Source organism: Mytilus galloprovincialis, chromosome 12 (genome assembly GCF_965363235.1).
Source record: "Mytilus galloprovincialis chromosome 12, xbMytGall1.hap1.1, whole genome shotgun sequence".
NCBI lineage: Eukaryota > Metazoa > Mollusca > Bivalvia > Mytilida > Mytilidae > Mytilus > Mytilus galloprovincialis.
This window is the reverse complement of record NC_134849.1, coordinates 8,965,516-8,982,854: the sequence shown is the minus strand read 5'-3', so window position 1 is coordinate 8,982,854 and position 17,339 is coordinate 8,965,516. Positions and strand designations below refer to the sequence as shown.

Below are 17,339 nucleotides of genomic sequence, written 5' to 3'. Positions count from 1 at the left end.
ATTATCAGGAACGGGTCCCCGACTAGGGTTCTAAACAGATCTAAACACCCCCACCGGAAGTGCACATTTTGATCATGGCGGCAAATAAGGTTGTCAACATAATATAAATGCAATCTTCCCATTTGTTTAAGTTATAAGAATTTGTCACTCACTTACACAATGTTAAATATGTTTACCAACCTACATAAAACATGAAAAACAAATATTGCAGTAACACTACAAAGTTTACAACTTTTAAATTCAATAAACATAGTTTATTTTGGTAAAGTAAGCACACATGCACTTGTTTCTATCCATGGGAAGGTCGACTATCCATAGGCTTCTATTATACATGGATAGTCGACCTTCCCATGGATTGAATCAAGTGCCCTTGAGTAATCAAGTAAATTTTATGAGTCGGCATTAGTACAAATCAACATAATATTAGTAAATTATTATGAGCTCGGACCTGATTGTCTTGAACTACAGACTGTAGTCAGTGTAGAGCTCTTAACCCATTTAAATTATCACCTGGTAACCCACATATGCTGCCTGAAAACATCACTTAATTACGGCCATAGTATGCCTGAAGGCATCATGGAAAATAAAAAAAAGCACCACCTACTTACAGTTATAACTCAGATCAGTTAAGTAAAAATGTGCAGCTTACATATTTATTTTTAACAATAAAAATTATAGTCGTCATTTCATTGTATTTTCGATTTTTAACCGGATTTTTGTGACAAAAATGTCAGTTATTGATTTGGGGATGTACGGCGGGCGGGCGGCAATCAAATGTTGTCTGTGCATTAACTCATGAACCGTTCAACCAAAGCTTTTAAAATTTTCATATGTTATTACTGACAACTATACGAAGGTCAAGTTCAATAATGGCGATTTTGACTTTTACCGTTCAGGAGTTATGGTTCTTGAAAGGCGGCAATCAAATGTTGTCCGTGCATTAACTCATGAACCGTTCAACCAAAGCTTTTTAAATTTTAATATGTTATTACTGACAACTATACGAAGGTCAAGTTCAATAATGGCGATTTTGACTTTTACCGTTCAGGAGTTATGGTTCTTGAAAGATTGAAAAATGGAGTTTTCAGTCGTGTCTGTGCATTTACGCATCAACTGTTCTACCAAAGCTTCCCAAATTTTAATATGTTGTTACTGATGACAGAATGGAGGTCAAGTTTAATAATGACGATTTTGACTTTTACCGTTCAGGAGTTATGGTTCTTGAAAGATTGAAAAATGGTGATTCCCGTCGTGTCCGTGCATTTTCTCATGAACCATTCAACCAAAGCTTTTGAAATTTTAATATGTTGTTACTGATGACAAAATAGAGGTTAAGTTCAATAATGACGATTTTGACTTTTACCGTTCAGGAGTTATGGTTCTTGAAAGATCGTAAAATGGCGTTTCCATTCACGTTGTTGCATTTACTCATGAACCATTCAATCTAAGCTTTTCAAATATTATTATTTCAAAATGTTGATACTGATGACAAAATGGAGGTCAAATTTGATATTGATGATTTTCACTTTCACCATTCATCAGTAATGGTTCTTGTGATATTGCCAGGACACAAATAAATGTTAATAAATCCGGTTTGCTGTCGTTGTGACAGCCTCTTGTTATTTATGTGCCACCATTTTTTCAACTTTGTCTGACATATGCACTTTAAAAATTGAAAGTTCATTACCTTACAAATGAAATCTTTAAATCATTTATTTATCGCTGTACTTAAGAGTGTTTAATAAAAAGATAAGCTGTTAATTTCTGTCTCTTTCTGTCTCATCTTTGCTTTTTTTTCGTATTTAAAACAATTTAAACATGAAAATCAACTGTCTTATCTATTGTAACTGGAAAGCATGATTCATCTTACAAAGTCATCTTTGTCTCCGCTGGGACTCAGTGTGTTTACTTCCTTAGTACAATGTACTTCCTTAACTCAACCACTTACAAGAAACACTTATGAACCACACCGAACAAAAATCAACAGGCTCCTGACTAAGGACAGGTTCATAAAAATGCATCAGGTTTAAATGTTTTAACAGGTTCCAACCTTCATCTTAACCTTAAACAATGGTGTAACATAACAACATAAACAGACACACTATGAAATATCAATTGAAATGGCTTAACTCATCAAAAAGACATTTTTAATCAAAACAAGTAAACATGCACTGAATGAATAAGTGTAATCTATGACACAATATAACATTAATATAAAAAAAAAAGTAGGATTAGTGTCAGAAAGACAACACTACTGGGGGACAAAATCAAAAACTATTCTTGCTATTTATGTAAATAAATGTAAGCTTTTTCTGTTTTAAGTTATAGTTTTTGTAAATGCTTGAAAATAAATATATGAAAATTCCTGTATCCTCATTCTGATCTTTCCTCAGAGATACAATCATGAAAATCCATAAGAATCCAGTCAGAATTAAATTGTGTTCCCTTTGCAATTTGAATCAATGGCTTCTTACCAAAATAATAGAATAGATAAGATTAAGAATTTATGACTAAAACCTCTTATAAATCCAGCCATTTACACATGCCTCTTATGGCAGGAGATACACATCTTAAAGTTAAGCATGTGTATATATACAAATTTGTAAAGAACTGAATTTTCTATTCAGTTAGCCAAAATGATTTTTGTGAAGACTGAAATACTAGACAGTTATTTTATAAGGCATGTTAAGTAGCTATAAAGACATACATGTATTGTTAATTAAAATTGCCCTTTGTTACAGGAATTAAATTTTATAGCATGTTTCTGCTTGAGTTATCAATAAAAAGTGTACATGTAATAATAGACAACTTTCGAGTTCGATGCATTTCTGTTAAAAACTCTGGTTTTAGTGAACATCATTTGTGCTTTGAAGGGCATCGTCACTTCTGTTCCAATGTTGAGCGAGTAGTTAGAAAACTATCATACTATAATGCTACATTGCACTTATTATTTGACAAATTAAATTATCGAGATTGACAACCAGCACTGCTGTCATTAGGGAATTATGATTAAGAACTTACAAAACAAACACTATTTCTAGTTATCCTGCACAATAACAAACACAAAGACGCTTGATGAACCTTTATAGTGCAGGGATACAGGCGATCCCCTCTATCTGGTAAAGGACGCCATTCAGACAGGCATAATTGATGATTTTTTTTTCGGAGAAGGATGAACTCGAAAGTGGTCTATTTTTGTATACTCATCTTTTAACAATTCCTTATTTTGTTTGTGCTGTAGGAAGCCATTGCTATAGTATTAGATGTTGGACCCTCCATGAATAATGCCCCACCGGGAGAGGAGACATTTTTACAGACCGCTATTGATGCCATCACAAGGATTCTGCAGAGAAAGGTATACTTATGATTTATAAACACAAAACATATTCAAATAGAAAATTACATATTGAAGAATATTTGTAGTGAGCAAGAGCAAGATTCATTTATTATTGTGGAACCAGGATACCTATTTTTTGGATTAGGGATGATACAATTTTCCTGGATATTTGATTTTATGGTTTTGCCAAAGTCTACATACATTCCTATTGCAAATTTGTACTTTATTAAACATGTTAAACATTTAAATTTGTTGTTTACCTACATACATGTACAAACAAAATCAACAGAAAGTGTTATCTCATGAATAATAATAAGTTAGTGATATTTCATATTTTATTAAATGAGTCATGTTTGATTTTGAATATTTTAGATGTTTTCCGAGTCCAAGGATGAAGTAGCATTGATATTATTTGGGACTCCAGATACAGATAATCCATTGGCTGATGGAGAATGTTACGAGAATATAACAATTGCCCAGCCCATGGATGTGGCCAGCTTTGAACTGTTGGAGACTGTACAGAATAACATCCAGTCTACAGATGTCTCAGCTGACTGTATCCTTGTTCAGATCATGTAGTAAATGCTTTGGGTCTTGTTATTTAGGGATTTTGTGTTATGAATTAAAGCACCTCATTCATTCTTCAATTTTGTCATCAAATTTGAAAAGTTGAATCTGTCATCATTATTTTTACACATCACTTGAAAAGAATAACCAGTCCTTCCTTGCTGGAATTTGATGGTATTTTGGATAAAATATACAACTTTTGAAATAGTTGGTAAAATGTTATTTCTTTTAGGTAACATATCCAATTTTGAAATAGTCATGCAATTTTTCTTCTATTATACAAAATTTGGACTATTTGAGTTATCTCCCTTTACTAATCTTAAATTGTAAAAAATATCTACAGCAACATTTTTTTTTTTTTTTTATGTTCAATTCAAATGTTGTTTTTAATTAATTGCTCCTAAAAATTAAGTGCTCTTGGCTTTCTTTCTTTAAAAATTCTATGAAATATACTATTTTGATAAAATTTCATGAATTTTTATTTCATAAATTTTTGGTCGTTATGATCAGCATACATGATTAAAAGTATGAGAGAAAAATGTTGAGCAATGAAGTTAGTTTTAAACTTTTTCTACATTTTTATCCTTTTTTACCCATGGAAGATCAGTTCATAAATGAGTTAAACTCTTCCTTAACTTGCTGTAGTTGTTGATGCTTTGATTGTAGCATTGGACCATCTTGTCAGTTCAACACAGTAAGTAATTAAAAAAGATAAACTTTTTGCAGCCACATCCTTAAAAATTTGTACAGGTTCTTTTGGCCTGCATGCTGTAGTAGAAAAATACAGATTTCAACAGGCCTGGGCTGGTATGCTTGAATGCAGCGATCAAGACACAGAATTCAGCTCAAATCACCTGACTTAAAGAAATTCACAAGTATCACCAAAACAAAAAAAGAATAAAAAAGAAAAGAATGCACGCATCTGTTATATGAATATGCCATTATGCCTTGTACATTTTTTCAACACAGCTGGAATATTTCTGAGTACCAATAACACTTATTAAACTAATGAACCCACTTAGGACTGGGTCCTTTTTCATGGAATATTATTATTTACAGATTATTTAAGTTTTTAAAACAAAAGGGAGTTTCTCAGCTAATAAAATCTCATCAAAAGTACAAAATATCATAGGATTGAGAAAACTTAGATATTCTGTTTAATTTTCCTAAGCAATGTCAATGAGTTTGGCTTAAATGACATCATCCTGCTCTTACTCTCCTAGACTGTGAAAACCATTATCAGTCAATTCGCTTGGGATTGAAAATTATATCAAAGATATAATTCATACTTATGTGAGTGTATTGTAATTCCTATGGGCAGCTGTTTATTACTTATGCATTTACTTTTTAGAGGAAAGAAAGGGTTCTGTATGAAGAGGTTGATCTTGTTGTCCGACTTAGGAGGAGAATTTGGCGATGATCAGATAGATACTGTAGTGGCTGGAATCAAGAACTCTGGCACAGAACTTAATGTAATGTAAGTATTGTTGTTATAGTACCTAAAAAGGTGAGAACAGGTACAACTTGTGATGATTTTTAATTAATTCATGGTCTGCAGTATTCCCATGAAACATTTTTAATCCTTTGCCCATTTTAATTTGTGGTTTCCCTGTTTCTAAGCAAAGACCACAAATATTGGTATCCATACATAACATTGCATTCACAATTATACAAAATAAAGTGGCATAATAACAATAAAAGGGAGATAACAATTATTTTTATGGTCTTCCCTTGCATCCAATATTCAGTCATTCTGTAATTCTGTTTGTTCTTCCAGTATAAAAAAAGGTATTAACAAAAGTACTGAACTCCAAAGTAAATTCAAAATGGAGGGAGTCCATAAAACCTGGAAAAATCAAATGATTGACTGAAAACATTGGTTCAGTCAATCATTACCAACCAATAGTGCAAGTAGGGCAAAAACAATCTTTGTTTTCTATGGACATATTCTTTTTTCTAATATTTTGAAATGTGTTTACTTTATTACTATTAGTGGACCATCTATAGAAGAGGATGATGATGACGAAGATGCTCCAGGACCATCCACAGCAAATGGTCATACTAAAGATAAGACTCCACAACAAAGAGCCGGGGAAGCCATGTTGAAACATATTCTACAGGAAGTTGATGGAGAATGTTACAGCTTCAGGTATGTGTTGTAATTGGCTGTTTCCGAATTTAATGCATTCTGGGTAATATTTCAAAAAGTGACACCAAAACATTGTGTAGGTTTGAAATGTGATAAACAATAGAAATTCAACCTATGATGAAAAATTATTTTCATTTTGGTGTACAAACAATGAGATTACCAATAGTCCTTTAGAATCTGAAAAGGCAAACTGTTATACTTCGAACAAGCCTTGTCCTGAGCATGCATGAAATATTTGCCACTGGACATTACACATCCAACAATCAATCAATCAAAAAAGTCATCCGATTAAATATGGAGCTCTGGTATGATTGCCAATGCCATAGCTATCAACCAGAGTCTGACAATGATGTAGACAAAACTAGGTCTCTTTTATATCTGAGTAAAGTTCATATTCAGTATGTAATGATGCCTTCAAGTAGATATTTGAGTTTAAAGTCTTCAGATTTGAAATAAATATAAGGAGATTTGATATGATTGCCAATGCAACTATGTTTTATTCTAAACAAAGACCTCATCTAATGTATTGAAAAGTGAAGTTAACATGTTGAAGGCCATACAGTGACCTATATAGTTCCTTACATCCACATACTTTGGTCTGTTGTGGAGAGTTGTCTTATGGGTAACCATATCACCTTTGAGATGTTAAAACCTGTCTTTCATCTTAAATTCAAATGTTTTTGAATGTTTTCATGCCAATATTTGCTTGTGTCTGAACTTATGAACTCCGAACTTTATTTATGAAAATAAGAGAATGTGATATGGTTACTAATGATGCAACTATCCACAATAGACCAAATTGTGTGGATGTAAGTTAACTATATCATGTATATTGTGTGAATGCATTTTGAAACAGCAGTTGTTCCCCTTAGACTCTTTATTGTTTGAACTGATATGAAAATCTAAACTAGAACTAATATAAAAATTTACCAGCCATATTTATATACATAAAACTTGTAAAGTAATTTACAGCACCCAATATTTTTTTGTTTGTTGGTCTTTGATGGAAAGATATTACAAAAAGCAATTACATACCACATCTTTATATGTTTATCTGTATACATGTATATATCACTAAATCCTTGCTGAGAACATACACTTAACCTTGTCAGCGCTGAGTTGTATTTTAGAATCTTTGCTTAAGGATAACATTTGGTCACATCAACAGTGTTCTCCCCAGGCCAATATGACGCTGCGGTGCTGCAGCGCCTGCATAATATTTTCGTAGATCCCGCAGCGTCTTAATTGGCCGCTGTCCCTTAATACTTGATCCCGCAGCATGTTAATTTTCACATTTTAATTATAACTGTTGGTTAAAATTGTCAAGTTGCTGATCACCGCTGAGAGGTCGGTCAGTGTTACGCAATAACTGATGATTAGTTTTACCTGAGCCACGCTTATCTCAGCCTTATCGGACTATGTTATCATGTAATAGCGTAAATGATCATCAAGAAAATCTGTATTTTCAGAAGAGAATTAAGAAAATTAAAAACTTCAGTGCAGAAATTGAAGAAATAGATCGCAAATACATTGTATTTACACATCGTGTGTGTGATTACTTGACCATTTAAATAATAATTTTTTTCATTGGTTGAGAAGAAGAATCTATTTATACATGACCAATGAACGTATTGAATACACGTGATAAATTTGAATACACATTGCTAAAGATATTTACGATGAAAATTATGAATGAGAGTATTTGTAGTTGAAAAAATTAAAATAAACTTTGAATAAAGATAACGAGGAGTGATTTAAATTAATAGAAAGTGAAAAAATGTTGATTGCAAGCTCAAATTGTCTCAAACTGTCATGTTTTTAGAAATAAAATGATCATTGAACATCGATCGCGAATCCGTCCGTCGGGAAATATGTGACAATCAAATCAACATGGGTAGAATCGCCGCAGCTTCTGTTTAATGTCATAAGTAAATAATTTCAATGGTCTTAACTTTAACGAATTTGTAAAGTTTCGTTTATATCTACCTGTCAAAGATAGGTTTTAACAATAATACACACGGATTAAGCGTAATGTCAAACTACGGAAACTGTTCAGCTGTTCATTAAAATATTTTAATAAAGACTTTTTTATTTAAAAAGTTTTATACCAAATATCTAAACCATATTCGATTTTAATAATTCTGAATAAACATGTTCTCTGCAAATAACAAAGGGTGACTTCTAAGCAAAAGGCAGATCATGGAAGCAGGGTTGGCAAAAACCCGGGTTTTATGAGTATTGCCCAGCCCAGTGGGAAATACTGGGAAAACCCGGGTTTTACTGGGTTTTACTGGGTAATACTGGGCAATACTGGGTAATATAAGATACTGGCCTGAATTTTAAAGAGGATTCAGAAATCAAACACAAATGCAATACATTTAAGATATATATAAACCTATTTTTATTTATAAATAATTAGTTTGTAAACTTGTTTGAGTGTCTTATAATGCATACATGTACAAAAGTACAAGTGTATACATCTGAGAAAGAATTATTCTTACAACTCTGATAAAAAATATTTTTTCAACTATATATAACTAGTATAAAGAATTTAAGGATTACATGTACATGTTAGAAAAATTACTTTGAAATAATTTATATATATGTACAAATGTACAAAACTAATTAATAAGTAATTATTCAGATTAGAACACAGATATGTTTATATAACAATAATCAGTCTTTTCATTTCTGATAAGGCCCTGTAGGGTGTTTATTTAGCAATCATGATTGCATATATAGCAATTTAATTTACAATTCACATAAACACTGCAATAAGGTGTTAAGATTATTGAAACAATGCTTGGAAATTAACAAGGATTCCTAAAATGTGCAAATCTTGTATTTTGCCTACATAGAATTTATGTGGAGAAGAGAACGAAATTGAATATTTAATCTTCTAGAAATGACTCTCAATGGTTATCTGTATAAAATGTATATATTTAGCTATAGTACTATGAAACTACTACAAGTCTTTACTATTTTGTGTTGAAATAAGCTTAAAAAATCATATTGCCCAGTATTCCCCGTTTCAGGGAGTATTGCCAAGCCCGGGAAAACCCGGGTTTTCCCGCCCAGTAAAACCCGGGCGGGTAATACTTTGCCAACCCTGGATGGAAGTAAAAGTTTTGTTTTTCAGACCAATGACTTCTAATGAAAAGGGGAATACGTATACAGCACTGTCAGTATTATAAGCAGATGGCATTGCTTCTCCCAATCCCAACCGAGCTTAAGTTATGGCAAGTGATAACAGCAAGCACCATATTTCTTGTTTCAGTGACAAGTGGCTCACTGAGTTTTCATGGCTTAGAAATTTTAAAGGGGGTATAAGCAAAAGTTATTATGAGAGGGGGTTTTCAACCCTAAAGAGGATATGTTGAGGAACAGATTGTCCAACAAAATAACACTATCTAATCTTGAAACAATATCCCTAGAAGGAGCAGAGAGTACAGAGATGAATATTTATATTTTGACTTCTTTAATTGACATGATTGACTGAATATAAATAACTTTTGTGTTTAAAATCAATTTATTTCATATATTCTTGTAATTCATTAGTACTCTGCATTATTAAACACATAACACAATGCATTAAAATTTATATTGCATGTCATGATTTATGACTAATTGCTTAAGATCACAAAAGTTCGCTCTAAAAAAAGAGTTACGTGCCCTTGAATTTTGCGCCTTAAAAAAATCCTGGGGAGAACACTGATCAACTATAAAAATGATAAATCTTTATCCATATTGCCTGCTTTCGATTATTTCCTGACCATGCATACTTGAAGTTTTTTTTAAAGATATTACAGTGAGGCCTTGTTGATGCATTGCCAGCTCTTGATTTTTTCAGACCAGACAGCTTAAGATATTAAAAATTAATATAAAAAAGAAGATGTGGTATGATTGCCAATGAGACAACTCTCCACAAGAGACCAAAATGACAGAAATTAACAACTATAGGTCACCGTACCACATAGTCAGCTATAAAAGGCCCGAAATAACGATGTAAAACTATTCAAACGAGAAAACTATCAGCCTTATTTATGTACAAGAAATGAACTAAAAACAAATATGTAACACATAAACAACAAATACTTAAGATATTTTAGTGAAACCTTGTTGACAATATTTCTGTATTTTTTACAGGGAAGCGTTGCCAGCTCTGAGTTATTTCCAGACCAGACAGATCAGACAAACAGCCTGGAAATGTCAGCTAGAAATCACGTCTAATCTAAAGATCCCTGTCTGTTCTTATGTCAAGGTATGTTACATATGTAGCCTGGAAATGTCAGCTAGAAATCACGTCAAATCTAAAGATCCCTGTCTGTACTTATGTCAAGGTATGTTACATATGTAGCCTGGAAATGTCAGCTAGAAAACACATCAAATCTAAAGATCCCTGTCTGTTCTTATGTCAAGGTATGTTACATATGTAGCCTGGAAATGTCAGCTAGAAATCACGTCAAATCTAAAGATCTCTGTCTGTACTTATGTCAAGGTATGTTACATATGTAGCCTGGAAATGTCAGCTAGAAAACACATCTAATCTAAAGATCCCTGTCTGTTCTTATGTCAAGGTATGTTACATATGTAGCCTAGAAATGTCAGCTAGAAATCATGTCAAATCTAAAGATCCCTGTCTGTTCTTATGTCAAGGTATGTTACATATGTAGCCTGGAAATGTCAGCTAGAAATCACGTCAAATCTAAAGATCCCTGTCTGTTCTTATGTCAAGGTATGTTACATATGTAGCCTGGAAATGTCAGCTAGAAAACACATCTAATCTAAAGATCTCTGTCTGTTCTTATGTCAAGGTAGGGTGGATGTGTAATAAAAAAGGCTTATCTGATTAATATAAATATTCTGCTTTTAAATGAAGGGACTTTAAAGACAACTGTATGTTCAGAAGATGGACTATATATACACTTATGTTTTTTTAACTATTAAATCTTTCAAGACAATAAGAAAAATGCCAAATTCTTGTAGTAATTTATCTTGACAGTTTGACTTGAGAATGTGTGAAAGAGGATTCATGCTGTTTCCTTAATATCACATATTATCAATTATTTGAATAATAATAATAATAATGATAATAATTCTTTATTTAAAGAGGGTTACACAGTTAGCTATAAAGCTATTCTTCCCTGAGGCCCTCATGAAATACATATAGATTCCACCACTGCATCGAGTGTAATACGATATTTATCCACTCGAGACAGTTAAATTTTCAATTTTAAAGTCCGAGCCGCCTCGGCGAGGACTTTAAAATTGATAATTTAACTGTCGAGAGTGGATAAATATCGTATTACACGAGATTTGGTGGTGGAATCTGTTTCTCTAATGATTTTCTAACATTATGCAGGCAAACTTATTCCTTCTTTTCGAATGATCTGCAAAAAGATGTGTTCTTTCTATGTGACGTCGTCAGGCATGGTCGCCTTTTTTCATGTCGTCACAATAGGAAATTCAGAGGACAGCAAGAAAATTCGACGTCACAATCGGATTTTAACCAATGAAGTACTGAGATCAAACGAACCACACGTTGATTAAATTTTTTTATACAATGGGTGCAGAAAGGGATAAATTGAAGAAGAATTAGAGAAAATGAAATATAACAAACATTTACAAAATATCAAACAGACACACATACATGAATAATGAAATAAAAAATTGTTATGAAATATACAATTTTCAAAACAGGTAAAAGTTACAAATTCATATTTGACATGTATAGTATTGGCATCACCAATATCATAAGTTTGAGTAAGTGTGTGAAAATTGTTATGCATATAAAAAAAGCACAGCTGCTTAATGTTCCGAAAAGTAATTTCTAAAATCTTTTTTTGAATGAGCTTGTACTTGAGGTTGATTTTTTCAGGGATATTGGTAAGTTATTCCATCAAATAGATCCTGAAGATATAAAAGATTTCTTATAAAGCTCTGTTTTGGCTTTTGGAGCTTGTAATTTTTTTGCAAGAGGCATTTCTCAAACAATATTGGTTTATTTCTGGCATTTCTTTAAATTTTTCAGTGAGAAATACAGGGGCTTCATTCTTAAGGCATTTCTGCATCAAAACTGATTTGTGGTATGAGATTCTATTCTCTACTGTCATCCATCCAAGCTGTTTAAGGATGTATTCTTCTGACTTTACAGTCTCGTTCAGTCTTGTTGAAATCTCGTTCTTGAATTATTTCCAAAACATGTGATGGAAGTGAAAAATATCAATGAATTTAAAAAATAGTATAAGCAAACATAAATCTGTGAAAAAATTGTGTATTTACTATGAATGGTTTTTGCGTAATCCAGTTTTCAAATTTTACGATCAATCAAGTCTGACAGTATTTTTAGCCAAAATTTTTTGAAAATGGGTGAGGGATACACAAAATTATTTTACAAAAATCATGTACATCTCATATCATTTTGGTCTTTTCTAATTTCTTAGGTATGTCTTTTTTCATTCATTTATAACTAAAAAGTTGAAATATGCATTTTGTTCTTAAAACTGAGAAAAATCACAAAAATACAAAATTGACAGCATGGTAAATTTTACACAAAAAAGCGTCAAAAATGATAAAACTTTCTTATATTAACACATACCTATAGTTTTGTAAGTAAAATTTATTCAGATTGGTCCACTTCATCTTTATAGAAAGTATGAGAAAAAGTTTAATTGTGGAACTGTGATTATTTTCATGATAATAGCACAAAAACAGGTAAAAATCGATGAAAAATGGGAAAATCATCAAAATTGGGCATTTTCAAAGGGCCGTAGCAAAAAAAGAAGTGCACCACCATATGAAATTTTCTTCACTAATTATTTTGTTACAGTCTTATTAACATGTATTAACCCAAAAATCAGGTTAAGAACAAAATTCTAGATATTTTTGGCTCCTCAGAGGTGTACATCCTTAAACAGTGGAGCTGATGATGAAAGTGGATCAGCATCTAAAATAAGTCTTGCAGCCCTTTTTGCAATTTTATTATTCTGACTAGCTCATTTTTAGCACAACCACTCCAAATAATACAACAATAATGGCTCTTCTTGACTGTCTAGTTATTATTGATTAGTGTAATACACTAGATAACGATTTACTTGATAACAGATCTTTTCGAACTACCATTGGATTTATATACTATGTTACTGAGCATATGTTTTGTTAAAATGTTCATCTATAATCTTATGGAGAAAGAGGGAGGAGGTATATGGTTATGATTCATCCATCTGTGAGTCTGTCATATAACAGTGGCATAATTAAAAAAAATGTTGGAATACTCATCATGACATTGCATGAATGTACTTAATTCTTTGACTTTGCTAATATTGATCAAATATGGGGCCTTCTTTTACTTTAGGGGTTCCAACCCTTATAGAGCTGTACTAAACTTTCCTTAACCCCATACATAACCCTACCTCTAAAGTATGACCATAAAACCTAACCCTAACCTAACATTCTAGGATTTAAGCTTAAAGCCTACTTTCACTAATTGCCGCTAACATATACCCAATATAAAAAGACTTTACAAGTACCATTCTATTAAGAATTATGAGAGACTGTAAAGCAATTTCTAAATAAAACTAGTTAAAATACATACTATTATTAAAATAATTTCATTTTAAGAATATAAAAAGGTATTTCTTCTACTTAAAATATCAAAGCAGGTTTTGGCAACCTTATCATAACATGTAATGTTTTTAAAAAAATAATTCAATTATATTTCATAGCTTTGCTATATAAACAAAAGCGCAAATCTGCATATAAAGGGCATGATAATATTCCACGTTTTTTGTCTTCTATGTTATCATTACAAACATAAAGCTTTCGTCTACATTTTTATTTCCATACCGCCCTGTTTCAACTCTCAACGGAGCTACTCCACATTTAAATTTAGCAAAAGCACTTCTATATCTATACGATAAATTATTAGATAAATATAATTCCCTTCCATAACTGTCTTTAAACAATTTATTTATAAGTCCGCAATTTTTCACCAATATCTTGTGTCAATATTCCAAATAAAAATTCTTCTATTTGTGTAATATTTTGTTTAAATACAATACATTATTTAAATCAGTATACAAATCTAAATTACATTCTTTAAACTTAGACATTATCCTAAAACATCAATTTCTTCTACTGTAAACCATTTAAATATTCTATAATTTAATCTATCTGTGCTCATGTTACATTTAGCCCAGTGTCTAAAAACACAAGTCCACAGCTTAACACTTGGAGGTCTCCAGCTCATATCACCTTGAATTGCATTGTTCGGGGTATATTTAACCACACCCATAAAAGACCTGATAGCTCTGTTCTGGACAGCATTAATACATGAAAACTCTCTGGTGCCCCAAATGGCTGCACCATAACTTATTACTGGCCAGGGTATCACATAGTTTAGTAAATGTACTAAACTGGAAACCTCCATGGGCCTTACTCTTTACAATAGTTAGCTTAGTGCCCTGTTAGCTGACTTGGCTACAACTTTAGCCATTATACCTTAATTTGAAAATTCATCTGATAGTAAACCCAGATATTGATAGCTTTGTTTAATACATATCTGCTTATCATTCAATAAAAACAATGTTGTTGTCTGCTTTTCAGAAGGATTTCTGAAATGTACAAATTTAGTTTTTTCGTGATTAACATTTAATAACTTATTTTTACACCATATATATTTAAAACATCTAAGAGTAATTGCAAATCGCTTTCATTCTCTGCAAACAGTACAATGTCTTCTGCATATAACAAAATGTCAACTTTTTCACCATTAATATTAATACCGATATCTAATGCTTTAATATCTATAACTAAGCTATTTATAAAAATATTGAACAAAATCGGCGACAAAACACAGCCTTGTTTTAGGCCTGAATTTACACAAAACCATTCAGTCATATGCCCATTTAATTTAATAGCATATTCAACTTGAGAATAAATAGCTTTAATAACACACAATTTTTTTTTTACTTATACCAAGATCATTAAACAATAAATTTCTATTAACCATGTCATATGCCTTTATAAACACTATACAAACACTGCAAACATAGATAATTTTCGTAATTTTCTGGTTTCAATAATAGATGTAAGCGTACTCAAATGATCAATAGTACTTCTACCACAACGAAAACTGTTTTGCTCATCGTGAACAAGATACAAGCCTATTACTCAAAATGCTACAAAATAATTTATAACTACAATGAAATGCCCCGATATGACAAAGTATCCCTAGTGTCTGCTGTAGAACATTTAGGTATAGGTGTTATTATCCCTTTACTCCACATGGATGGGATTTTACTAAATTTGAAACACTTATTAAATAAATTATGTAAAGCATGTAATAGTATACCATGTCTATACAATTCTACAATGTTATATAGGTATCAAATCAATACCTGGCACTTTTCCTTTTTTGGCTTTAATAAAAACATTTATAACTTCATCAATACTAATTTCAGTTTACAATTTTAGGTGAAAAATTACCCCATTAAATAAGACAATTTCATTCCAATTTTACTATCAATACTTTATTAATTAGTCCATAGTTGTTGATAACTATAAAATGTAATCAGCTGATAATTGTTTTCTGTCAAAATAGTAACACGTGACCAGTTCAAGGTAAAATTCCAGTCCTTTATTAAATGACAAAATCAAAAGCCCAAACACATTACTAAATTCGTCCCACGTCAATCTCAAATGTCACACAAATTGGATCATGATCAAGGATAACTTTATAATCCTCCGGTAAAACCTTTTGGAAAAGTCTGGCTATTATTTTAAAGACATCCACAGCTTTTATTTTACTGACAATGATTGTGGAAGAGACAATGATATGGTCGTAGATGTCAGCACGATTTCCAGTTGGTGCATATGGAATTAGACTTAAATCATAGTTAGCATGGCTAGATGGTTCAAAAAGCTTCCGTAACAATAAATCATTATCATAATTTGGGTCTCCTTTTGAAATAAGATCTTGCAGAATGTCATCATCAAATTCTACATTAAAATCCCCACCTAGAATAAGTGACAAACTAGGATTATCTTCAAGATAGTTGCAGAGTAGTTTCAAAAAGTCTTTCAGAATATCTAGCTTCTCGTCTTTAGTTTTTCCAAAGGAACGCCCATGATAAGTTACACAGAGAAAATTGCCATCAGTTCCGTTTGACTCTAATATCAAAGCATGGAATCTTGCTTTTAACTCACTTTCTTTAGATATGATGTTTTTGTATACGAGATTGTCATACATTCTATTAAGTTTAGACTCTGGCCTTTCTATTTCCCAGTCTACAGCATTGTAAAGTATTCCTGCTTCTTCATTATAAACATAGTCATATTGAATAACTCCATTATTACATTCATTGCAGACCGTTTCATAGAATATCAGGTTTCCTTCCTGAGCAAGAACCAAGTCCGGTTTATAGGATGTTATGATTTTAACAGCTACTTCTCTTTGTTTTTCATGGGGCTTTAAATCTGATCCTACTGGTTCATGTTTATTTCCACTTACGTTCATTACTAGACATTTCATTTTTACTTCTCTTCGTCAACTGATGTAACTGAAATTGAACAAAAATACAGATTTTACTAGCTTGAAAACAAATTAAGTTATTGCCTAAGATTTTCAGGCATTAAGCTTATTTTTTGAAATTTGATGATTGTTATACCCCACACAATGAAGTTGCGAAGGGTATAATGTTTTTGACTAGTCTGTCTGTTAGTCTCTCAGTCCATCAGTCTGTCAGTCCTTTTTAGCTCACCTGGCCCGAAGGGCCAAGTGAGCTTATCCCATCACTTGGCGTCCGTCGTCGTCTGTCGTCGTAAACTATTTCAAGAATCTTCTCCTCTGAAACTACTGGGCCAAATACTTCCAAACTTTAACTGAATGTTCCTTAGGGTATCTAGTTTATAAATTGTATCCGAAGTTTTGATCTATCAACAAACATGGTCGCCATTGCTAAAAATAGAACATAGGGGTCAAATGCAGTTTTTGGCTTATAACTCAAAAACCAAAGCATTTAGAGCAAATCTGACACGGGGTAATATTGTTTATCAGGTCAAGATCTATCTGTCCTGAAATTTTCAGATGAATCAGACAACCTGTTGTTGGGTTGCTGCCCCTGAATTGATAATTTTAAGGAATTTTACAAATAAGTCAACATGACCGAAATGGTCAGTTGACCCCTTTAGGAGTTATTGCCCTTTATAGTCAATTTTTAACCATTTTTCGTAAATCTTAGTAATCTTTTACAAAAATCTTCTTCTCTGAAACTACTGGGCCAAATA

At 32.0% G+C, this 17,339-nt stretch overlaps 1 protein-coding gene across 1 annotated transcript in view; it reads left to right on the top strand.

The window, feature by feature from the left end:
• The first annotated feature begins 19 nt into the window (after positions 1 to 19).
• Positions 20 to 17,339, top strand: part of LOC143054649 (X-ray repair cross-complementing protein 5-like) — a 73,392-nt gene continuing 56,072 nt past the window's right edge. Inside the window, exons 1-7 of the mRNA XM_076227663.1 lie at positions 20 to 89; positions 3,242 to 3,355; positions 3,710 to 3,893; positions 4,550 to 4,598; positions 5,256 to 5,381; positions 5,898 to 6,053; positions 10,200 to 10,314. Coding sequence (XP_076083778.1) covers positions 75 to 89; positions 3,242 to 3,355; positions 3,710 to 3,893; positions 4,550 to 4,598; positions 5,256 to 5,381; positions 5,898 to 6,053; positions 10,200 to 10,314 — 759 coding nt within the window. The 5' untranslated portion in view covers positions 20 to 74. The remainder of the gene's footprint in view (positions 90 to 3,241; positions 3,356 to 3,709; positions 3,894 to 4,549; positions 4,599 to 5,255; positions 5,382 to 5,897; positions 6,054 to 10,199; positions 10,315 to 17,339) is intronic.